Genomic DNA, 25,467 nt, shown 5'->3' with positions numbered 1-25,467 from the left:
TGTTGTGAGGGAACTGTTTTTATATAAAAATGTTTTGATATATGACATGATCAGGTTTTTTTTATCACGTAGACAGCAAGAATATGCGGAAAAGATTTATCGTTAACCATTTTGTCACATGGATGTCTTTCGTTAAAATTGGGTTTATTTTCATAATCTCGAAAGTTTTCTAATTTAAAAGTAGATTTTCATTTTAAAACTGTTTTTATTCAAAAATGTTTTGATCAGAGTTTTTTTTTATCACGTAGGCAGCAAGAATCTGCAGAGAAGATTTATCGTTAAAAATGTTGTCCCATGGATGTCTTTCTTTAAAATTGGGTTTATTTTCATAATCTCGAAAGTTTTCTAGAATCTACCTAAAATTAAACATTAATTTACAGGTTTCTTGATATCAAATCAAGTATTGGAAGTATTGAGCCGAGGGAAAACAAAGCCAAAGCGTGACCAGTTAAAAGGAATTTGATTTAATTTAGGGTAGGTTTATCAGAGGTAACAGATCAAAGTTTTATAATTCTGAAATATAAGCCTCTTCGCTTAATTAAGGCTAAACTAAGACATATTACATATAACACATAATATCTTCACTTTCCCCCACGGTGGGGGGGGGATGATTCCCCTTTTACATCCCCTCGGACCAACCACTTGTTTGGAGCCAATTGGAAATAGAAAAAAACCAGTCCCTTTCTATTGAATCATATAATTTAATCTCGCCATATGCCATTTCTCATTTAAATTATACAATTTCGATAATATCATCACTTGTCGAATTATAAAACTAAAAAAAAGACGGTCCAAATAGCTTCTTAGCTTTCACCCGACCGCAACAGCCGATTCCAAAAGCCTTTTTCTGCTCGCTCAAAATTTACAAAACCCCAGGGAAACCGAGAAAGTGCCCTATTTGACATCGACTTTTCCATCTTTACTCCGAATTAGATCCAGTTTCTCGTCAATTATTCTCCAGGGCCTTTTGTGTTCTACTGTCACCAGGTAGATCTTGATATCGAGTTGTCCGTCACGGTTCTCTTTTTACAACCCCCACCTAGATTCTATCACTTAAAAGATGCCCTGAATGGATTGAAACAACCGAAAATGTCCAGGATGAGTTGGATTATTATGAATAAGAACGTTGAGTACTTTTGTGACCAAGAATCATCTGCCCAGAGACCTTGTGTGCTAACTGTCAATACTCGAAGCATACCAAATTAACACAAAAGATCAAACAATGCATGCATTAATATGTAATTAATGTGTGGTGATTAGTGACCGTTAATCGATATTTATTTAGAAATCGTGAGATGCGGTCTGGTGTGATGTAGGTTTCAGAAAAACATTTTCTTTATCGTGCCAACGTTTCGATCTTTATTGAGATCATCTTCAGGGTTCAAAGTGTTTGTCTTCTGTGTAATTGTGCCATTCTTGCGTGTCGTGTTGAGAGTGCCCAGGGGGTCGTGAGGGCAATGACACCTTCAATTAAGTGGGATACATCAAACAACTCTCTGCATGTCGGACAATTACGCAGTTCCCCAAAAGTAAGCTTCTGTATGTCAATCTCGCATGGTCTTAACCGTGTGAGGATGATTTAGTTCCTCCAAGGACAACCGTAAAAGTTGATTATATTTTCGACTATTTAAGAACGAAAGAAACTTTCCGTAAAATATATATGACATTACATTGTGGATTACGGTTCTGCTGTGGTATCACCTTTAATGCTCATACCGAGTTGGTTATGGTATCGGGAGGAATCTCAGGTATGCAAGAGATAGTTAAAAAGTACGGTGTCATTGGAGAATGATTATAGGTAATGCAGGATAGTGCCAGATTCTTGTTTTGGCTACAGTCCTTGATCTTATCTAACTAGATACTGTAATTATCAATAGCACCCGTGATCAGTGTTCTTCACAATTAAACTAAGGTTAGGTCTAAATTTGGTGATCGTAATTCAAAATGGTGGTTTTATTGTTACCAGATTGGCATGTCATTGTGATTTACTATTGTTCTGCGGTGGTATCTCCTTTTCATCGCACATGACGAACTGGTTTGGTGTGTGCAAGGCATTAGAAATGATTGAGAAGTGCAGTGCCCTTTTAATGCCAGATGAGTGCTTGGTGTGGGCACATGTGGTACTCGATCTGTAATTGACTGAATACCGACATTATCAGTTGCACTCTTGCTCAGTTTTCTTTACAGATAAGGAGATACAAGGTCTCAAATTCAAACACCGTTCCTGCACGGTTTCCCACATGGCATTGCATTGTGGATTATGGTTCTGAGATCTATTTTTCATTTTTTCTTCAGAGCTGGTTTAGTGTGAGAGTGTGACAGAGATTGTGTTTGTGTCTGTGTGTATTTGTCTGCAGGATATCCCCCCCAGGAGTTTGCAGTGCCCTGACAGCTGTCCTATTACCATTATAATCAAAACACGGTTTAATAGATTCTGCGATGGTACCGATGACTTATTCTTAATTTTCTTTGATGGATTTAAGTTTTGGCCATTTAGTATGCCGCACAAGGGTTCAGAGCCGAAAGATGACTTCAACGAACTTTCCTTGGCCAATTTATATCCCAGTTGCCTCTTTGCGCTGTATGCTCTGGTAGCCAAACAACGGTAACTTTATTGTCCCAATGTCTGACAGCGCTTTGATGCAATCCAAAACTGCTCTGGACTTTTATACCGATGAAATAGTTGCCTCTAATCCGAGACTATTATTTTGTTGGTAATACCCAGCCTTTTGATCTCCCTGGCAGTTTTCAATAGTAGACTCCGCCTAAAAGACATAATTCCCAAGCCATTATGTGAATTTTATTCCTTGGTTGATTTACATAGATACCTGCTCCTGATCTAAGTCGGCATTAACTGATATCATGATGTCACGGGCATCACCAGGGCCTGCTTGAGGTTATTCCCCCGTTCCTTGCATTTGCATGTAAAGCGGGAAACACACTTATCCGACGCAGCAAATCGCAACGCCTCTTTTGTTCTTAATGCACTATTTTGATCAAAACCTTGTAATAAATTGTTAGTTAAATTTTATGAGCACAACCATCTAATAAATTGTTTGTTAAACTTAGTTGTTTTAAATAAAGTTACTCCTAACCATCGTAATTAAACAATGTTTATGAAAATTTATGAATTTTTGATCTCGTTTAATTTGGTTTATATTAAAATAAGAATGTTGTAATTAATATAACGACAAAATTACATATACTTAGTTTGAAATAAACTACAAAAAATATGAGTGTCCTGTTCTGACGCTACTCGACGAAAATGGTGTAATTTTATGAGAAAAACCATGAAATAAATTGTTAGTTAAATTTTATGAGCAAAACCGTGTAATAAATTGTTTAATTTAAATTCATTATATCAAAAAATGTTATTCCGGTGTTTCGATCAATTTTCTACCAAAATATTAATTTTTTTTTTATACAAACTAATGAATTTTTGATCTCGGTTAATTTGGTTTATATTAAAATAAGTATGTTGTAATTAATATAACGACAAGAATAAATGTTTGAATAAAAATATGAGTGTCCGGTTCTTTTGTCTTCGACTGTACTCGATGCTACCCGACGAAAATCTGGACGTGGGGATTGCGTAGCGTAGAGTAGGGTAGCGTTGCGTGCCATCGGGCTGATGTGCACGGGGGTGATACAATGTTATGGAAAAATGGATTTTGGATTTGCGTCGGGTAGCGTCGCATAGCGTTGCATCGGGTAAGTGTGTTCCCCGCTATACGTGCCTCTAGCATTTTCCTTGATGCAGTTGTGGTGGTAGATCCGGGAATTTGTCTTCCACCAGGCACTTACATTCACTGAGCAGTATTGAAATGTTTAACAGTATTGAAATGTTTAAAAGAAACTTTTCAAAAAAACCCTTACATGTCGAAAATCGGTAAGTGAACATAAAACGGGTCGGAAAATGAGAGGACATTGTCAAAGATCATCTTTCGCTTCCAATTTCACCCAGATCCGATCTAACAAGCAACTCATAATCTCGTTTGAAAAAGTACCGACGAAAAATTCCTCTCCTTTTATCTGTACAAAAATATGCTGAAATTTTTCGCAATGAATCTAACCCGATAGACGACCATTTTTATCTTAAATTTTATCTAGAAGGTGAGTGCATTTTGACGCCCTCGTGAACTATCTAATACGAATACTTTTATTTTTAAGTAATAAACTAAAATTGTTTTATTTATGCTTCGCCAAAACAGAAAAATCGACGGAGACATCCTTCTACAATTTAACTATCGATCTTTTTCTCCTGTAAATAAAACACATTTTTCGTGTTTCTCGTAGAAGTTAGAAAAGTTGTACGTTTTGAAATTATCGACCACTGTTTGTTTATTAGTTTTAAAGTCAATTAGCCAGACAAAGCGCGTTAGAGTCAAATATAGCCCTAGAAAAATCACCTTAATTAATGCATTTCTAAAAAAAAAGTATGTTGTTTTACAATTTAGCAACAAAGTGCTGAATAAGAAACTCAGAAAAGCCTTGAACGCCTTAAAAGCACACAACTAAACACAGCTTACGAAACCGGTACATCACACAAGAAAAGGATCACGAATGATTTGCAAGTAAAGAATTAAAATTTTGCAATGTGTCGTCTATTCTCGCATCATTAAAATTATTCGATTACCCTTTTATATTAAAAAACGATCAGAGATGAGGTGAATTAAAAAGAAAGTGACACCTATTAAGTAAAAACACTGGGGAAGGAGCTGATAATTGAAAGCTTATCACTAATTATATCGGAGATAATTTGACTAATCTACCATACGAGGACGGAAGTATCAAGAAAGTACACAGACCATATGAAAGTAAAGATGTCACAAATGAAAAATTAGACGATACTAAAATAGGTTTCATATTTCACCGGCACGTGTTGGCCTTCGTGTCTAAGTCTTACAAAAATGGCGTTAAAAGCTTACCGAAGTCTCGGGTTAAGTAGGTTTCCTCGTTCAATTATGTAAAGGGAGCCTTAACCCTTTTTTCACCTTTTAGGTCGGTTCAAATGAAAACGATTTCTCGGTTCGAATTGGGTTTTTTATAAGGTGAGAAATTTTAAAGTTTCTTAATAGATTTTTACAAAAGTTCTCGGGTGCTAAGGGTAAAAACCCGTTTGGATGATTTGACGAAAAACAAATTGTACAATAAAGAACGAACGATTGTTGTGGAGTGAACGGTTTTTCAAGATCTTGGCTGTTTAACGGCCATCAAAAGTAAATCTAAGATCAAGACAATTTCTTGGCTGTTTAATCTAATTACTCAAGGGTTCTAGCCGCAAAGGTAAAATTTATTTAATTCACTTAATTTTACAGAACTTGGTTTTTCTTACAATACAACCTCATTCAAGGTTTTAGTTGAAATAAAAAATGGCGAAAAGGAGGGAAAATTCAAAAGGTAGGGTTGAGATGGGTAGTTAGTGTTCGAGTATATCGAAATCATGATAGCTCAGGTGGTAGAGTAGCGGCGTATCTAGCCAAAGATCGTGAGTTCGAATCCCGCTCGTGACGCTGACTTTTTTATCTCAACTGAAAACCTTAATTAATTGAAAGATGTTAATTGGTCAAGCGGACCACGAAAACTAGTGAATATACACAATTTTAAGGACTTTTCTTTTTACCCTGATTCCTCTGTTAATTAAAAAAAAATTTGCATATTTGTAATGACGCCTACGATTTTATTTTATTATAAAAAAGAAAATAATTTGATCTTTTAAACGAAAGAAATTAGGTTTGAAAGTACCGTTTTGAGAAAAAATCCCGATTAAAAATGGGATTTTTTTTGTCAAATTATGATAACATTTAAAATACTGTTTGGATTGGAGCCAAACCGAGCTTAAAAGTTACAGGAAGAATCCAGCTTAAAATCGGTACAAAACATGTAAAAATCCAATAATGAGGGGTGTAGCTAGGAGGGAGTGAAGTTAAACAAATCGAGCTGGTTGTTGTGAGGGAGAAAACACAAAAATTACAAAAATTTTGATTGATTTTTTTTTTTTACTTTCATTGCTTATAACTCTGCGGCCCCCAGACGATTTGGTTGAAAAACAATCCCAATTGTCCATATACGATTCTTTACGATCCTTCCAAATTTCATTGGAATGCGATCAAAAATGGGGCCGCTAGAGAGCGCTAGGTTTTTGAAAGAAATCTACGTAAAATTAAACATGGGGTTATTGTCATAATCTCGCAAGTTTTCTAATTTAAAAGTAGATTTTCATTTTAAAACTGTTTTTATACAAAAATGTTTTGATATATGACATAATCAGTTTTTTTTTCATCACGTAGGCAGCAAGAATATAGCAAGTTTCTATGCATACTAGTCGTCATTGCTTGTTACTTAAAGATGCATTGTAAACTTGATCAATTTTGCCACGAACTGCCGAAACAAAAAAAAAAATTTCTTTACACGAAAAACAGTTATTTCCACACTGCCAAAACTGGCAAGAAAGTGTGTTCAGCTTGTGGCAAGTGTGAAAAATTTATAGAAATAATTAATAAAATGCATATAATAAATCTAATAGAGCAGTAGCAAACTTACTTTGCAAGACGTGAAATTTTTTGGCGAGCATTGTTACACACGACGCACTTCAACGGGACGCTTCAACCAGACGCGAGTTAGTAAAGGAAAGTCGAAGACCGTTCGCGATTATGTCCAGGCCAGGACTGATGGATGGGCAGAACTCGAGTTCCAGAGGATGCCCCGCCATTCCTCAAGCGGCAATTTCCACGCTCAAGGTTTCCCCTAGAAGGAGTTACGTTAAATAATTAACAGTCAGACACAGAACAAATAAAAGCTGACGCGTTCTAAATAGATCACCGACGCCAATCTCGTATCTACACAAATTAGAAGAAAAGGCATGCCAAACTGTTGTGTACAATGACTGAATATATGTAAAATATTGGCAAACAAACAAAACATCACCTACACTTGCGTTTGTTTTCTTACGTACAATTTTATATTCCCAAGCAACACGAAAAGAAAAGAAAATATTTTTAGACTAGGCCTTTTTCGATTTATGTCTACTATTTATTTTTCCTTGAAATGAAATGAAAAATAATCCTTATTTGGGACTTAAAGTCACCTTGAATAATTGATTATGAATACAACGTATTTACAAGGCCTAATAAGGCTTTACAAATATGTCTGTATAAAGAAGCGAGAAATGCCATCTTTGAACGAATCTTTAGTTACAAAGAGGTAGAGAAACCCATCAATTTTAATAGCCTTATAGGTTCTGAAAATGAAATGGTATTTAAAACATTGTTTGAATTGTTAAATAAAAATAAACTGAAGGCTTCATTACCAATTAATTAATCAATTAATTAACGCAAAATCTATCTAATTATTAATTTATTAATGATTTACGTTGTTATTATGTAGTAGTATTTATATATTTATATTAATTTACCAATTGATTATTTTTTATCGCTGTAAATATTGATTTATTTATTTATTGACTATTTATATTGAAATTTGTTTGTTCATATTTGTACATTTGCATAGATTATTTATTAATTATTTATTTACCAATTGATTAATTAAGAGGTGAGGAGTCTGGGTCATTCCGGGGGTGCTGGGTTGGCTGGCTCGGGTTTTCTTGGCGCAGTCACCAACAAAATGGCATTGGCTGAATGTCTGAAGGGCAAATGTAAAAAAAAAAAGTCTGTTTACAAAAATATATACATACAAAATAAAAACACTCTACAAAAGAATTTAAAGTAAAAAGGGACAATCGAGAGCATTCGGTGCCAAGTTGAAAGGAGAAGAAGGTGGAAATGGATCGGCGGATAGAGTGAGGAATGGAATTCCGCAAGTTGGAGGCGTAAGTTAATAAGGAAGGAATGCAGTGGTTCTGCGTTTAGGAGAATAGAGGTCAGAAGGGAGATTTGTCAGGAGTGTAGAATGGATCTGAAAATCAGATCATATACAAAGAGAAAATGGAAAGATATGTAATAGAGGCAAGAACCAAGGAAGTATTGCCTCTGATAGGAAAGGCATAAACAATTTGAGTCGGTGTAGGTGGGACCTCCTTGGGGAACTTAAGGTATTTGGTTGTCCGGAAAATAATGCAGGTTTCATGTTTTTCTTTTTTTTTTAAATACCTTTCTATATAAAAAAAATGTTTATATTTGATTCATTATTCTTTTATACAAATGTCAACACTTTTTAATCCTCTTCCAAAAAAATAGTTTGTTTACCTCAAAAGCATTTCGTTATGGGAATAATTCAGTTCAGACTAATATGTCAACGCGTGATTTTGTTTTACGAGTTTAAACTCGGTCAGAACGATGCCCAAATGGCCAGACACATTAATGAAGTCTGGAACACTGTTTGGAGATGGTTTAAAAAACTTTTGAGAAGGAAACTTTAGGCATGAAGACAAGGAAGGTTGTGGAAGGAATTCTTCCCTAGGTGGTGATGTTCTGCGAGCTTTGGTCTTAGAAAATCCCAGAGCATCTGTTCGAGAACTTGCAGAGAATCTTTCAGTTAGCAAATTGATCATCTCTGACCACTTTAAGCAAATCAGAAAGGTGAAAAAGCTCTAAAGTTGGGTTCCTCATGCATTTAAAACAAAAAAAAACCGTCTTTATGAAGTATGTACAACAATTCTTTGCCGGAACAGAAAAAAAAACCTTTTCTGGATAGAATTGTTACTTGTCATGAAAGTGGATTCTCTAAGATGATAACTGCAGATGTTCTGGACAGTGGGCAAAGGAGAAGCAGCACCACATTTTCCAAAGCCCCCAAAGTTGATGGCAACTCTTTGGCGGGCTTTATATTTGGGCTGATTTACAACAGTTTCTTGAATGCCGGCAAAGCAATTTCATTTTGAAGCAATGCACTAAAAATTGGCATTATTGAAACCACCTTTAGGTCAATCGAAAAGGTCAATTTTGTTACACAGTTTGTTATGACCACACGAAAACTGTTTGATCTTGGTTATGAATGCTTCACCCTCACTATTCTCCAGTACTCTAGAGTACCGATTACCATTTTTTTCAGACACCTGGTCAACGTTTTACAACATAAAAAATTTATTGATCAAAAGTTGTTAGAAAATGCGTTTACCGGATTTGTTAATAATAAAGACTCAAAATTCTATTCATTGGGTATAGAGAAGTTGCCATCGCATTGGGAAAATTGTATTGAGGGTGAAGGAGGGTATTTTAATTATTGGGTTGTCCGGAAAATAATGCAGGATTTTGTTATTAAACAAAAAAAAAGAAACTAGTTACTTTAAAGCAATGTTCNACAATTTATTTTCCATACATGCCCAATAAATTGTTCAAAACAATTCATAAGCCCAGGGTATTTAAAAACAAAGTTTATAATTTTGGGAAAAAAGCCCATTTATAAGCAAGTCAGCTTCGAATTCAGAGCTGCTAGGTTCGAACCCAAGACCTTTACCTTACAGTGATGAGCACCGTGTCATGTCATCTTAAAAACTCTTCTGTGATTCCTCCGTACACACATCTGTAATCAAAGTGAGGTGAATAAAGGAGGAAACTAAGAGTTTATTAAGACCTAATATGATCTGGGACGTATGGTGCTTCCAAGACAAGATCTGATCAAGGACAATCCCAATGTTCATGGGACAGAAGGAAATAGGGAGAATGTTATATATTTTTATATTACATATATTATATTATTTATACTTTCATTTTTTCATATTGAGTTGCTTATTTTTGCTTAGCCATTTCATCATGAGACGTCTGACTTCTGACCACCTTCAGTAGTGGGTTTGTGGCAAAACACAAAACCTTTTTTGACAATATTTTATATGAAGAGCTATTTGTCCAGGCCATTGTTTTTTAAATAAATCTACATTTTCACAAGTTTCCTGGTGCCTGTTCAACGATCAGCACTAGTTCTACCTTCAGACATGTTCTTTCTCCTCAACGATCTATTCACATGCACTGCGTTACAAAATTCTTATGAATCATCTCACAGGAAAATCCCCGTGCATTTATATTAATCAGGAAAGATACTAATAATCTCTGTCTTGCAGAATTCACGTCCACAGACCTAATCCCCATCAAAATGGAGATAACAACTGATGAGAAAAAACTAGAAGCAGTGGTAGCATCGACCTACGTCTCATGAGAGGAGGACCCCTGAAGAACTGCGGAGACTGGCTAACTATTGCAATGAGAAGAACCCTCCCTCTACTGGTCTGGGAAAGCATGAACAACAAGTGTGGTGAGTCACTCATAGAATTTTTGGTAAAGGAAAAATTAGAAATTCTTAACACAGGGACAAACCCCACCTTTGTCACCAAAGCAAGACGAGAAGTATTGAACATTACCATTTGCAGCTATGCCCTACACATTTTGATAAGGCAGAGTGATTCTTGTCCACTTTTGGCTCCTTCACAGGGCAACTTGACTCTTATGCATCAATTATCACATCCTGTGAGTTCCAATTCTTTGCAGGTTTTTGATATTCTTCTCATAGTTGCATGGTTTAAACTGTACTGTACTACCTCAGTGAACCTTGCCCAGTCAGTGTTTCGAGGGTTTCTATATGGTGTAGTGTATCCTATCTGACTCTTCACCAAAAACCCTCCCCTGTTGATGTGTGAGTTACGAGTTAGTTTTGATACATTCGAGTTTTTCACCTAAATCTCACATATCTATCACTTCAGAAATTGTACCAAATATGTAAAAAAAAAACTTTTCAAACTAGTGAAATATCTAAAATACCAAAGTCTTTGAAAAAGTAAGTGTTTGAACCAGTTTTTCGATTTGCACCTACCGGTTGAAGGGTTAGTTGCGCGTTAGAGTTTCGACTATTTCAACTAGATCTCACATACCTATATGTAAACCAAATATACCAAATATGTAAAAAAAAAGCTTGATGAATCTAGTGAGACATCTAATATACCAAAAAAGTAGAAGTTTTAACCGGTTTTTAGATTTTCACCTATCAGTTGAGGTTTGAGTCATGACTTGAGTTTTGATGTATTCGACTATTTTAACTTGATCTCACACACCTTCAGAAATTGTACCAGATATGTAAAAAAATTGGTGAAACTAGTGAATCAAATAAAATACCATCAAACTTGGAAAAAGTAAGCATTCATGGTTGAATTTTTTAACACTACACCAAATACAAAACCACCATTTAAGTTGAATATTTGGTTTTTGCGTAAATGAGACAAGTCATTTGGTGACAAATGGTATGACCTAGTATTATTGTATCAAATTCATTTTTTGTTGCAAGTGACAATCCAGTCAAAAAGCTCACTATTCTATGTTATAAAAACTATGAAAGGCAAATGTTTATATGCAAAAACTTGTTACCATTAGTCAATTTATGAGGAACCCTTGATTCATGAAATTTTAGCATGATTCTCCAGTCTTCTCCCCAATTTGTGTGGCTTAAGAGCGCAATGGTGTCTGCCAAGTTAGTACATTTTATTTTTAAGTGTTGGCGGAGTTGAGCGTAAAAGCGGTTCAAAAAGTTTGCTTCCGGGCATTAGGGTATTGAAGACAACTCAGGTAGACCTATTTTGAATGACGATGAATTGAGCGAAGCTATCGAACTTGATCTGAGTCGAAGATGCCAACAAGATGCAAGAGTGTTATGAGACCATTCATGCTTACATCGATTTGGTTAAACGTGGAAGCTGAGCAATGGGTTCCTCATAAATTGACAGATGAGCTAAAAAACTTCAGTATCTAAAAATTTATCTTTTATTGCTTTCATGGCATAAAGTAGAAACTTTTTTGTCGCATTGTTACATGCAAATGGACTCTGTTCACAACCAAGATGTAACATTGATTGTTACCAAATGACTTTGTCCCATTGGCACAAAAACCAAATATTCACCAACAAAAGGTGATGCTTTGTATTTGTTGGAGTATGGCAAGCATTGTGCACTATGAATTTTTGTCATGTGACAAAACCATCACCACAGAAATCTACATAAACCAACTCCAATGAGTATCCCTTCCCTGGCTCAGAAACAACCTGCTCTTATGAACAGAAATGTTGTAATTTTTCACTACAACAATGGGAAAATGCATACAGCCAGAGCGACAAAGATGATAATGAAGGTTGTTTGGGAAGTCTTACCACTCCCTTGGAACTCTCCAGACAATCATATGTGCAATCAGGAGTTCAGATGGAAACTGAGATTAATTTATTTTTCAATTCCCTGGACTACTTATGACGGTTAAAGACTTAATCCATTGTCTCATGGATCCATATTTTTGACAGTTTGTATGCCAGTTTGGTGTCTTCATCGAACTTTCGTTGGCCAATTTATCAACCAATTTGTTGCCCCTCTGCCTGTGTGCCCTGATAAACAAGAGGCAATTTTGTTGTTTTCTACAATGTTTTTTGTTACTATGTACCCTACCGATATACTTTCTCTACACAACAGGCACCTGCGAGCGTCATTTGGTCTCCATGGTTGATCTTGACCTATGTGCAACCTGGTATGACCTTTTCCCATCTAGACAGCCTCTGCAGGTCTAGATCAATCAAGGACTGATGTCTTTTGTAAATTTGAATAATTTATATGTATTTCTTTCGATCTAGTGATAATTGTATTTCAAAATCTCCAGGTTTTTTTAATATTTTTTATTTTTTTAATCACACGAATTTAATTAAAATAACATTGGCTGCAGAAGTTCTCCAGTTAAATTTATGCTTTTACTCTTTCGATTTTATTTGTAAAACTACTAATCCTTATTTTTCACACCATAATATTATGTGTTGATCAGAAATTTTTCTTTTGGGCTGATAGGAAGAGGTATAAATATGAAATCATTAGTATTTAGCATAGTGTTTTGAATACATATTTAAATTTTACTTCCAGTAAAATCGTTATTGTTTGATTGCTGTAAAAATATCTTACATAAGATTTGTTCATCTAAGCCTGTTAATAATACCAATCAAGGTAATGCTACATTTATCAAAATGGAAATAGACTTTCTTGATGTTTTATACTCAGTTGTCCTTATAAACAATGTCTATTTTCTATATCATTGGCGGATAAAATCAAATAGAAACGTATACGGGAAAAAAAACGCTGAATTGTTTGGTGAAAGTATATTACCAGATATGGGTCGGATGGGACCTCATAGATCTTCAATTATGTTTAATTGGGTCTCAATTCTAAGATATCGTATCAGAAAACCGAAATGTTTGGCAGTCTTAGAACTGGGACAAAGTTGTGTGAAACTTTTGGATATTATAATTGAAGTGTATAGTTTAAAAGGTAAATATATTTATTGCTTTAATTATATGTTTAATTGATATCTATTAAGAAACAGCTGTATTAATTTTATATTTAGCATTTATTTATTTCCCTTAATGTATTTAATGTTGAGTTAATTCCATTTTTTTCTATAAATTTTCATATTTTTTAAGTAAATTATTTTTCTAGCATTACATCTTAAATGCTCCATTTTAAATGTTTACATATTGTAGAATGTGTCGTAATTAATGTTATATTATTTAAATGGTTGATCAATTATCCTTTGCACCTTAAATTCCAAGTTTTCAGTGCTAGTTCACTTTTTCACTCACGAACACAATGTATCAAGGTATGGTCTTGAAGAAAAAATCAAATTCAGTTGTTACTACCATGCTTTTGACCTGTTTTCATCAGGTCATTTAAAATTGTTTTTCCCTTAACGACCTTAAAATAGATTGAAACTTGGCAGTAATAACTGAATTTGCTTAGTTATAACTGAATTTGATTTTTTCTTCAAGACCATACCATGATCCAGAGTGTTCTTAAATTTCGTAACTGATCGATTTGTTTGTCTTTAAATGTTTAAGTACATATACATAAAAATGTATCTCCTTTTCTAAGAATATTACTGTCAAAGTTTATGTCCCATCTTTCTAATCTAAGATAGTTTTTTTCTCAACTCAACCAGGCAGAATCACCCTATTTGTTATCTGCTAGAATCAGATTGAAATTTTAAAAAAATATATTAAAAAAATTATTATAGAACTTAACAGCTCAGTTTTTATGGGCAAGCAGATTCAAAACAAAAATTAATTACCGCCGTAAAAAATCAAATCTCCATACTATTAAATTCTTATAATTAATTTTATCAAAAAAGGTCGTGGTGTATGATGAGATTCTTTCGAGATAAAAATGTTGTTAAAAGATTTCGGCTTGTAGAATGGATGATTAACGTTCTGAGAAAAGTAATCAAACATTAATTAAGAATATATCCCAGCTGCAAACAACAGTTGTTTGTTTTCAATTTTTGCTGTCATTTATGCTATAAATATATAATTGTATTGTTTTCCAATCCAGTGGCCCTGCATTACAGATGAGCTGTTTTTTCTTCTTTTTTTCTTTTTTTTTTTAAACATATAGCCCTGTAGAGGAAATACCCTTGTAAAAAAATATATTATACAAATTCAAATTATTACATACAATTTTTTGAAATCAAACCTATTTAACCGATCTTCGGATAAATACTCTTATGCTCTATCACTTGAGCTACTGTGACTTCAATCACCCATGCACAATGGAGAATAAATCAAGGATCAAAATGTGAAGTTTGTCGCAATTTGTATTAATTATTCCAATTAATTTTTTTTTTAAATCTAAGTTAATACCATCAATTATGACCACTAAGCAAATATGGATTAATTTGTATTAATATTATACATCTTTTTTAAATTTAAATCTGCTTTCGTTATTAGCAAAAAAGGAGAGGAAACACCAACACGCGTACTAACAAACTGTGGTGCCACTGCAGGAGGATGGTTTTGGGATGTACAACTGTAGAAGAAATTCAACCATTGAAACCGGGGCCTACAAATCAAGTTCCTAATGAACTAGGTCACCAGTGCACAGAATGGGGGATAAAATAACTCTTAAGAGGGTAAAATATTGATGATGTACATCTATTAGCAAATTTGTACATTGTTTACTTTAAAATATTTCTGTAATTTTGTTTTTTTATACATCACACAGCCTTCCGTTATTATGAGTTAGTCATAAAAAAACAGGTTATTATACTTGAATAGGGAATGATTCAAATATTTGGTCCTCTGGGCCAGATTTTTTCACAACCCTGATGATGTTGCTCCAATGAGGGGCAGTGAACCTTTTACAGCAAGCTTGAATCTACTTTTTAAGCAAGCTTCTGACAAAATACGACAGATTTGTGTTCCTTATCTTGGCATAAAATGCTTGGTGTTCTTTGTCGGGCAAAAGAACTCTGGTTCACAATGGGCTCTTGCATATTGTCTGCAAAATGTTAATAAAAACATCGGAAATAGTCAATATAGAACAATGATATCTCCAGTTTTGAAACTTTTAGTTCCATTTCTTGATTCTCTTTTTGTTGGATATTTCTCATCTGGATCATAAAAGTTTTGTAATTTTTTATGTAGATACATTTCGAGGCTCTTGCTGCCTCTTCCTCAGCGCATTTTTATTTCGAGTGTCAACAGACGATTTTATTTCATTTTCTATTCCACCTCTAAATAATTCAACTACCATGGAATACCTGGTTTCATTCAACCTAAATATTCACCATTATAGAAGACTTTTATTTCATGCTTCATATTATTTAGAAGCAAATAAACCATATTTTATTTTACACATTTGTAAATATTTGGATACCACAATAGGGAACTGGAATAAGAAGTTCGTTGCATGGGCAATCAAAGTCATGGTAGCTCAAGTGACAGAGCCTCGTAGTTTTAATCTGAAGATCAGGAGTATGAATCCCACCTGAGACACAAATTTTTAATTTTGAAAAATATTAAGTCCCAAGGAAATAATCTCTTTTTCTTAATACTACTAAAGCCCCTTTATACCACTTTAGAAAATGACAATTATGTTATGGAAGAATGATTTTTGTAAGATTTCGTTATTTAAAAAAAAATTCCAACCACACTCAGATCTTTGCACTCTCGGCTTTCTGAATAATATATTAAAAGTTGTTATGAAATCTTAATTGCCATTCACTTCTATTAAATTTTAATGTTTCCAACAAAGTTTTATAACAATCTTTACAAAGTTGATGGCTGGTAGTCTGCGAGTCGGTGAACTCATGCTGAACCGGCATTGGGTCACTTATCGGGTCCGTCTTCACACATGGGTTTGACCCCTTCCCCACCCAAAAAACCCCACTAGTGAAGACGGACCCAATAAATGACCAAAGCCGGTTCAGCATGAACTTGTGCAAAGTTAAACCGTAAAAATTGACTGGCGCTTAATAGAACCTTTTTTTGTAAGCTCGAAGGCAGTGGGAATTTTATTTATAATATATGTACAATGAAGATTTTATCTATTTCTCTATCACAATATTCACAAGTTATCTATACTATATCTATTTTTTATCTATCAATAACAATAATTCATTGTTCTTTGACATCATTCTGTTTTGATAAAATCAATATAGTAATATTTCACATGCTTAATTTGTACAAATAAGAGGTGAAATATTTAAAACAATTTGGTATTTAGGATAAATGTTAATTCAAAAAATCTTGATAACCTTTTCTCTCCTAGTTCAATGTTTCTAGATAAAAAGAGAGAAGAGATATAAGCAAGGAGGATTTACAGTGACTAATGATGTACTAAACTAGTAGATATAAATCTTGAAGTGTAGGAAAATTATGCACAGGGATGATGGCAAGTAGGAAAATGCAAAGAAAATAATATAACACCCAACTCTTTTTTATTGTAGATTTCTGCGTTCATTAAACAAGGTAAGAAAAGTTTTTGAATCAAATCTTTTTTCCCTTCTTTGGTGCATATTTATACTTATAGTCTCTTGTATTTTTAAACTAAAATAGTAAAAATAATTGCAATTATTGACCGTTTTAAGCACTTAAGTCAAAACATCGTAATGAAAAATACATAACCATTTTAAAAACTTCTTCCTCTTCTGAGTTTATTTCTTTTATTTATTTATGTTGTTTTTTAAGTTTAAATAATAATAATAGGAATAGAAAAACAGAAATAAGACAGTCATTTCATTCTTTATGAGAGTTTATAAAATTTCATATATGTAAACAAAAATTTTGTATATCTTTTTTTTTTTTGTATTTGGCTTGGTTAAATGGTACTAGGTATATTAGTTATGACTAGGTACCAAATTTATATTATTTTTTTTAACAAATATATAAGCAAAAAAGAGAAATATGGAAAATAAAAAATATTTAGTTATGCATTTTTTAAAAGAATGTTACAATTTACATATATTAGTTGGATAATGTGTAAAAAGGAAAAAATATCAAGGCAAAACATTTTCTGCCAACTAAAAGAACACATCTTTGGATATTATGCAGGCTCAATTGAAGGCTTCAATTACATTAGGTGTGTGCGGAATTTTATTATACTATTTCCCCTCATCAAAATAAGAATAATCAATTTCAATTTGTCAAGTCTGACATTGTTTTACCACATCCGTAACTTTATGTTTCTCTTTATCCCCTGTCATTTTTTTTGTAAGCCGTCTTTCACCATAGCAATGCTGTCGCAGAGTGAGATGCACTTGGCTTGCCGAAAATAAAAAATTATATGCATTAAAAGCTAAATTTTGCATGCTTTCTTTGAATTTTGCAACAATGTCCTTAATTTTTGAAAACTTAAAAAAAAAAGCTTCTATCCAGGTTACCCATTTTGTTTTGACAGGTTGTGGATCATATCTAGGATGTAGGAAATTTTTTTTTATATTAACCCATATGTTTATTTTGAAGTCATGATCTATCATATTAATTGTTTTAATTAATTATACTTTTCATATAAGGTCTTGGTTGACATGAAAAAGTCATGAGCTTTTTTAATATTTTATATCAAAGAATCCACATCTAAAAATTTACTTTTCTCTCATTTTTTTGTACATGTTGAATTCTTTAGTTCTCTGACAATATGCAAGAACCCATTATGCACCAGAGTTCTTATGACTGACAAAGAATGCCAAGCATATTACACTAGAATAAGGAACATAAATCTCAAAATCGGTTAGAAAGCAGATTCAAGCTAAGTACAAAAAGTTCAGTGTCTGCCCTCTATAGGTTATGAAAACATCCAGCCCAGAGGACTAAATATTTGAATCAGGGCTTCACAAAATTAGGATATATATCTAGTATAGCAACCCATTTTCCATGACTAGCCCACTCAGTGATGGAAAGAACAGTTTTAAATTTAAAAAGAGACAATATTAATACAAATCGAAATTAAAATATAAAGAAAAAAAATATGAGAAATTTACAAAAAAAATATATGATTACGTATAAATCCGGTCTCTAGTCATGACCTAACCTGTCCATATATGTCAATTTTGTTATACAATAATTAAATTATTTAAATTTCTTTCAGGGCTCAATGGCAAACAGAGTAATAAGAGAGAATGATTTAGTATTGACTCTGTTTCCAGATTTTACAGAATATGTCACAAACGACAATGTATCTTATGCCATACCGATCGATATGAGATTCAATGAAGGGCATTTGGTGACGATTGCATTTTATTCAATACTTATGGTATTTTCAGCAATTGGAAACATTAGTGTCTTGACAATGCTTTTAAAAAGAAAACAAATACATAGATCAAGGATTAATAACATGCTTGTCCATCTTGTCATTGCTGATCTTTTGGTATGTATTTACTTCTTTGTGTATATTTAAAACAACTTTTCCATTTAAATTTTATTATTTGTTTTTTTTCCTAATTTATTACATACGTTTCCCATAAATTGCTGTCGAAAGTAATGTGAATAAACTGAACTAACTCATACTCCCAAAGTCTCGACGACATTTTAAAGATGTCGATTATTATTTATTTATGTAAATTCATTTTACAAATTATTTGCTACAGGTGACTTTCATTAACATGCCAATTGAAATTGTATGGGCAGCCACCGTCAGTTGGTGGGGTGGAGATTTTCTTTGCAGAATTGCAGCTTTCTTCCGAACTTTTGGATTGTATCAGTCTAGTTTTTCTTTAGTCAGTATTGGAATTGATAGGTATGTTTAAAAGCGTTTACAACAAAGCACTGAAAAATGTAAATTGGAATATCACAAACCTTTCATAGAATAACATTTAGCGTTAATTATATAACACACACACACTATAAAAAATTAAAGCAAAATCCAGACACTTGTATAAATTTGTTTATTTTCCATAATAATTAGGTTCTTTATACGTACAGGTATGTTTATACAGTTTTTGTATGTATTTATACAGTCTTTATAGTTGACTTAAAGCAAAAATACGACAATAATAACTTGTTGCATACCTATAACGGGTGTTACTAATCCTTTTACACTCTTTAGATGAAAAATAAAGAAAATTAGTTTAATTTCAACCTTTTCAGAGCCAACTTGTTTTCTTTGATAAAACAATAAATTTGAGTAAAAAATTAATTATTAATTTTGTTTTCTTAAAAGCATGATTTTAAAGGCGAACTCGAGGATCGCAGTAGCAAAGTGGTTAAGGTGTCAGACTCTCAGCTAGTAGATCCCGCAGTTGTGGGTTCGATTCCCATCATCACCTCTAGAATTTTTCTCTGATGCTTAAGGGGAGTGGTGGCCGCAATGAAAATAGAAATGCCACTTATCAGCGGAAAGTCTGGGTCGGGATTGGATATCAGCGATCTTGAATTTGGTCCTCACCCCCTTCGAAAATGAGTTTCATTGATAACAGAACTCCCGCACACCGGGGGCTCAAGTTGCGAGCTCCCAAAAATGGAGCCAGGAAAAAATGCAATAAGCTTTATAGCTGCAGTGTTCAGGGGGAATTACTCCTCCGGCTCTTGGTAACAATAATAAACAAACAATAATAAAAAAATAAATGCATTAAAAAAAAGTGAGCTTTAAAACAGCCATCACAAGGCTTCTTGAGAATATCTAGTCTCTAGATGTCCCGCATCAGGTTCTCTACTACTGGAGAGACACCAAGTAGAAAGTTGACTTTTTGCAAATCAACATCTTGCTTGGATACTTGAACAATGGGCTGTTCTCTACACAGTTGAGTGGTTTGGTTTGTGGCAATTAGATGACAGAGACTCTGTGTGCCATGTGAGTCACAGCCTTTTCTTATTGTCATACATGGATCTTTGACTTCATTAAGGTATATTGAGAAAGTTCTTCTAGAACCTATGACCCCAGTCGCTCCATTTATTGGCGACAATGCCATGTTAATGGAAGATAATGGTCGACCGCAGAGCTCAAAAGGCCAGCCCTTACTCGGATAATGCAGGGATTACCGCAATGAATTAGCCAGTACTTCTCCTAACATGAATGAACACTTATGGGAAATCATAAAGAGGCGAATTAGACATCATTTGCCAACTCCAACAAGCGTTGAGCATCTCCAAACAGCTCTTGTTGACGAATTGGCTTCTGATTCTCTGTCGCTTATTTACTCAATGCTTAGGAGACATACATCCCTCTATGAGGCCAGAGGAGGTAATATGCTTTACTAAGGGCAAATCTAGGTAATAAATTGTTAGTTCAGTTTTAAAGTAACTTTTTTTTGACAGGGGCATCTGACACCTTAGTCATATCAGCCCCGAAGCACTAACTTAACACACTCGCCATACAATCACACCAATAAATACATTCATACCTATATACATTGATTGCACTCATACTGTTTGGTAGATGGAGTACTCGATATTCCTCCACCTACCTATTCCCTATAATAAACTAACCTAGATTGGGGTTATACATACAACATGAGAGGCGATGGAGAAGCTGCTTCGCCATCAGCCCCTCCCCATTCACACCAATAAATACATTCACTCATACAAGACACATAAACACAAAACACATATTTTGTAGGCTAAATGCAATAAAAAAATTCCCAATTCCCCTAAGAAGCAGAACAGGGGACTCTGAAACTCGCTACCGTGTTCGAGAACTCTTCTTAAATCCAGCAGCATGCCTACACGCTCTCTGTATGGAGCTAAGCCATGACACGGCTTTTTTTTTTTTTTTGGACTTGTTTTAACTTTTTGATGAATTTTCTTTCAAACTATCATAATTTTTTTTTTTTTAATTTAAAGTCATAAATTTCGGATCTTGTTTAATTTGATTTATATTAAAATAAATATGTCAAATAATTGTAATATATTACAATTAATTAAGATAAAAAAGTCAATGGCACGAGCGGGTTTCGAACCCACGACCTTCGGCTAAATACGCCGCTGCTCTACCACTTAAGCTATCGTGACATCGATCCACTCAGACACTAACTTCCCATCTCAACTCTTTCAATTTTCCCTCCTTTTTGCCACTAAAAACCTTAATTAATTGTAATATATTAATTGGTCAAGCGGACCACGAAATTAGTGAATTTAATTGTAATATGTTAATAATTAATATTATAATAAAAATATTTATGGTTTGAAATAAACAACAAAATACTAGTGTCCGGTTTTTGTCTTTGAATGTATTTATTGCTTTATTATTTTTTCAATATGCAAGTTATTTGCATCCAACGCAAATCGCTGTTATTAGCCACTCATTTAAAAATGTTAACTACTTTCGTCATCTCTGATCATCATGCCAAGATGATTGAAAATGATTCATTATATCACATCACAGATCTAAACAAAATATTTAACAATTAACCAATTATACCATGAGAATAATTACATAAATATTTCCTCTAAAACAAACTGCAACCAGTTAAAGAAAAAAAAAACTGAAATTACCTATACTATTATTAATAATAATATGTTTGTTTATGTGAGAAAAAATTTCCGTGTGTGTGTTTAAATAAAAAAGTAAATACATTACTTATTTACATTTATTTGGACATTTCAGGAATTTACACCCATCATAGCATCTTATATTTTTTAAATTTATATATATTTTTTTTAATATCCATACTGTATTTTAAAAGATATGACCATCTTGCATTGACAGGCAACATGACCAATGTAAATAAATAATGTATTTACTTTTTTATGTAAAAAAACCACATGGAAATGTTTTCGAACACAAACCAACAAATTTAAATAAGGCAGTTTAGTCTTAAAAATTCTATGTTTTTAATAAAACAACTTTAAAATTAATAGTAATGTTTAAAGTTATGTTTTGAATTAAACAAAAAATTACAAAATATTATATGTTAGATACTATGCTGTTTTAAAGCCCCTTCAATTATCTGCTGCCGACAAAAGAGGGAAAATGATAATATCATCAGCATGGCTTGCTTCTGCATTATGTAGCATACCTCAGGTACGGTAGAAATGATGTATAATAATAAATAAAACAACTAAATTGAATGAACTTTAGTTCTTTAAAATGTTTTATAAATGTTATTTTATTTTATTTTATTTTTATACGGTTAAAGTATTAATAGTCCTTTTATAGATGGTAGTGTTCAGCGTCAAAAGGCATCCAAATATAACATGGTATGAGCAGTGCATAACCATGGACTCGTATTCTAATGTAAATCACGATGTCACGTATTCAGTATTTGGAACAGTTATGATGTATATATTTCCATTTCTCATCTTAACATACTGCTACGGTTCAATATTGGCTGAAATATGTAGGCGAACGAGGGAACCTAACGCAGGTACCTAAATCATTTGTTTATATGCTTCAATTTTAATAAAACTGTTTTTATGACAGATAATGAAAGTGTTCACTTATATTTGAATGATGTTTAATGATAGAATATTATTTGCATGCAATGTGTTAAACAAATTTAATTGGGACATAATAAAAGAGCATAGAAATATTGTAGGTAATTTGTTTGAATAAATTCACTAATTTCGTGGTCCGCTTGACCAATTAATACATTACAATTAATNAATAAATTAACATAAACACAACACCCGATATAAACATAGAAGTCTGGTCATATTCACTCCCCCATAAGCACTCAATATTCCTCGGCGAAGTCAAACCCACTTTTTTATATTTAAAAAAAATATTAAAAAACATGTGCAAATTTAACTGTTTTGTTTCAGAAAAATTTCGACGTTCAAACATTGGCTTCCTAGGAAAAGCTAAAACTCGAACTTTAAAAATGACCATAACAATAATTTTAACATTTTTTATATGTTGGACTCCTTATTATATTATGGCTTTTTGGTAAGATTCATATTTTACAAATTAAAGACATTAAGAATGATATTTAAAAAAATATAATTGCAATAATTGTCATTTCTACACTGTAGAACAAATATATGTTCTGCAGTAGTTGTTCTCCCAGTCTGACCAAAGCATTCAACAGAAATAAGCAGACCAGTTAAATCAGCATAATCAATGTGATGACAGTTACATAAAATACTTTACAAAAATAAGATCGATATAACCATGAATCATATAGCCCTCAGTATGGTCAATTGGATGGAGAAAAAAAACAAGTACAATTATTATCTGTCAAGCTTTTGACCTATTTTAAGGTCATAATGAGGGGAAAACAATCATAAATATTTCTACAAATTGACATAATTAAATTTTTAATAAATGGTTTCAAATTTCTTTGAATATAGACTGAGTCCAGACATATGCGAAGGACTGTACCGATTTTTTTCTCAGAGAAAGTTCGACGTTAGAACATTGGCTTCCTAAGAAAATACTGTGTCTTGATGTTGGGTGTTGGTCTTCAAGTCGGTGAATTCATGCTAAACCAGTATTGGTGTAGCTGACAAACCCGCAAGTGACCCCCCCAATAAGTGGCTCCAAAGACGGTTGTTACAGTCCTTGGAATTCTATGTTTAAAGAAATTTAAAACCGCTTATTAAAAAATTAATGATGACAAATTGTAGACATCTTTAAGAATGTCTTGCCCTGTTGATGAACTTAAAATAGTACAAAAGCATGACAGATAGCAATTTAATTTTTCTTTTATCCAGACCAAACAGAGATCCAGATTGAGTAAAAAACTGGTTGATACAGCTTACACTTTAAACTGAAATATCAATATAATCCAGATAAATAATGGCTACGAATAATATTAAATACTAATAGTAGAAAGCAAATATTATCCCTTTAATTAAAAATGTGTTTTGATTATTTTTCTAGGTACTGGATAGACAAAGAATCTGCAAAAAAGATCAACCTTAAAATTCAAAAGGGCCTGTTTTTATTCGCATGCACTAATTCCAGTATAAATCCAATAGTGTATGGCGTTTTCAATATTAGAAAACAAAGGCAAACACAAAATAAAACAAGAGAAAACCACACATTTACAACTGAAATCAGGTTAAACCAATTGAGTTCTAATAAGTTAAGCCTACAGCACAAAAATAGTAGTAACAATTTGTAACAATCTTGTCTGACATTTAAAATAAATCCAATTTAAAGACATTTTGATTCGTCCTGTAGAATGTTTTCGTTAAATTAGAACAGTATTTACAAAATAATTTATTGTAATTTATCAGTATTGTTGGTTTTTCAGTACAATAAGTACAACTAAATGTACTTAAATCTGAATATACATTGTCCTGAGTACAAGAAATAGAGAAGAATGACAGTGGCAAGCTTTCCATCTTAAAAATTGTTATATCCTCATTTACAACAGTAGATATATTATTATTTTTAAAAAAGTGCTTTTCATTTTCTTTTTATATCAAAATTTTAAAAAAATTAAAATCCTGAACATTACGTTCAGGTTATGAATTTTGTAGTTAGCTAATTACTAGTCGAAACTAAAATACTTAATGTAAGTCACGAATAGAGGCATAAAAACGTTAACTAAGGATAAATGACATATGTGATAAATGGCATAACATTTTAACAAAGTTTTGAGCGGGTATGAAATATTACTAAAATAAACTGAGCTATATTTTTAGTCTTAACATTAAATACCCATTAAGTCGTTGTTTTATTGATTAAAAATGAAAAGTATGTATTAAGTTTATTTGTTGGGAGGATGTATATCAGACATGGATAGTTTTGGAGCCAACCAACCTCCAAAGAATTAAGTTTATTGTTTTAAGCAATAATTGTATCAATTATTTGGAAATAAATGCTAATTCCTTTCCTTTAATGTTTTAATACATTTAAGATGTATTTTTCCCCGTTCCTAAATTCCATAAAATAATTATGCTGTAATATAAAATTAAAAAATGGTAAAATGATAGGCAACATTTTAGTTTTTAAAGTATTAAAGTCTTACCTAAAAGATAACTTTGATATCTTAAAAAACAGTTATTTCACAGTTTCCATATTATTTTTTGAATTACATAAATAATTGTAATATATTTGATTAAGAGGTGTAGTATTTCGATGTAAACACTCGATACATCTTACACTTTAAACTGAAATATCAATATAATCCNCCCAAAATAACCTTTGGATTGTTAATCTGGCAGACCAAAGCTCAATAGAAAGTAGCTACCCAAACACTAGGCAGCATACAAATATTAGCAAACCTATGTATCACAGGGGTAATGAGAACAACCCCTACAAGTACACTAGAAACTCTGCTAAACCTACCTTCACTGGAAACATTCATGCAAGTAGAAGCTAGGAAAAGCTCTTTTAGGCTGCAAAAG

The 25,467-nt window shown here is 32.9% G+C and overlaps 2 protein-coding genes across 7 annotated transcripts in view; one reads left to right on the top strand and one right to left on the bottom strand.

Moving 5' to 3' along the window:
- Nucleotides 1-8,996, bottom strand: part of LOC106672902 (probable cytochrome P450 49a1) — a 43,271-nt gene extending 34,275 nt beyond the window's left edge. Inside the window, exons 1-3 of one of the 2 annotated variants that reach the window (XM_024229399.1) lie at nucleotides 8,205-8,996; nucleotides 7,534-7,641; nucleotides 6,544-6,747 (exon numbers count right to left, since the gene is read on the bottom strand). In XM_024229399.1, the coding sequence (XP_024085167.1) occupies nucleotides 6,544-6,574 (31 nt within the window). In that variant the 5' untranslated portion in view covers nucleotides 6,575-6,747; nucleotides 7,534-7,641; nucleotides 8,205-8,996. Of the gene's footprint in view, nucleotides 1-6,543; nucleotides 6,866-7,533; nucleotides 7,642-8,204 lie in introns of those variants that run through there. The other variant, XM_014404707.2, reaches the window with a different exon arrangement.
- An 816-nt stretch (nucleotides 8,997-9,812) lies between these two features.
- Nucleotides 9,813-24,959, top strand: LOC106672981 (gonadotropin-releasing hormone receptor-like). Of its 5 annotated transcripts, none has more exons than XM_024229402.1 (9): nucleotides 12,822-12,913; nucleotides 13,023-13,234; nucleotides 16,522-16,707; nucleotides 18,323-18,601; nucleotides 18,822-18,970; nucleotides 22,087-22,192; nucleotides 22,328-22,535; nucleotides 22,933-23,056; nucleotides 23,993-24,959. In XM_024229402.1, exons 4-9 carry the CDS (start codon nucleotides 18,329-18,331, stop codon nucleotides 24,234-24,236), a joined length of 1,104 nt encoding a protein of 367 aa, XP_024085170.1. In that variant the 5' UTR covers nucleotides 12,822-12,913; nucleotides 13,023-13,234; nucleotides 16,522-16,707; nucleotides 18,323-18,328; the 3' UTR covers nucleotides 24,237-24,959. The 5 variants fall into 5 exon arrangements, with proteins under 5 accessions (XP_024085171.1, XP_024085170.1, XP_024085168.1 ...); XM_024229400.1 differs by having other exon boundaries at nucleotides 16,508-16,707; XM_024229403.1 differs by lacking the exons at nucleotides 12,822-12,913; nucleotides 13,023-13,234 and adding an exon at nucleotides 9,813-10,206.
- The last annotated feature ends 508 nt before the right edge of the window (nucleotides 24,960-25,467 follow it).

This window comes from Cimex lectularius, unplaced genomic scaffold, assembly GCF_000648675.2.
Source record: "Cimex lectularius strain Harlan isolate CLEC.00 unplaced genomic scaffold, Clec_2.1 scaffold242, whole genome shotgun sequence".
In the NCBI taxonomy this organism is placed as follows: Eukaryota; Metazoa; Arthropoda; class Insecta; order Hemiptera; family Cimicidae; genus Cimex; species Cimex lectularius.
This window is presented reverse-complemented; position numbering and strand designations above follow the sequence as displayed.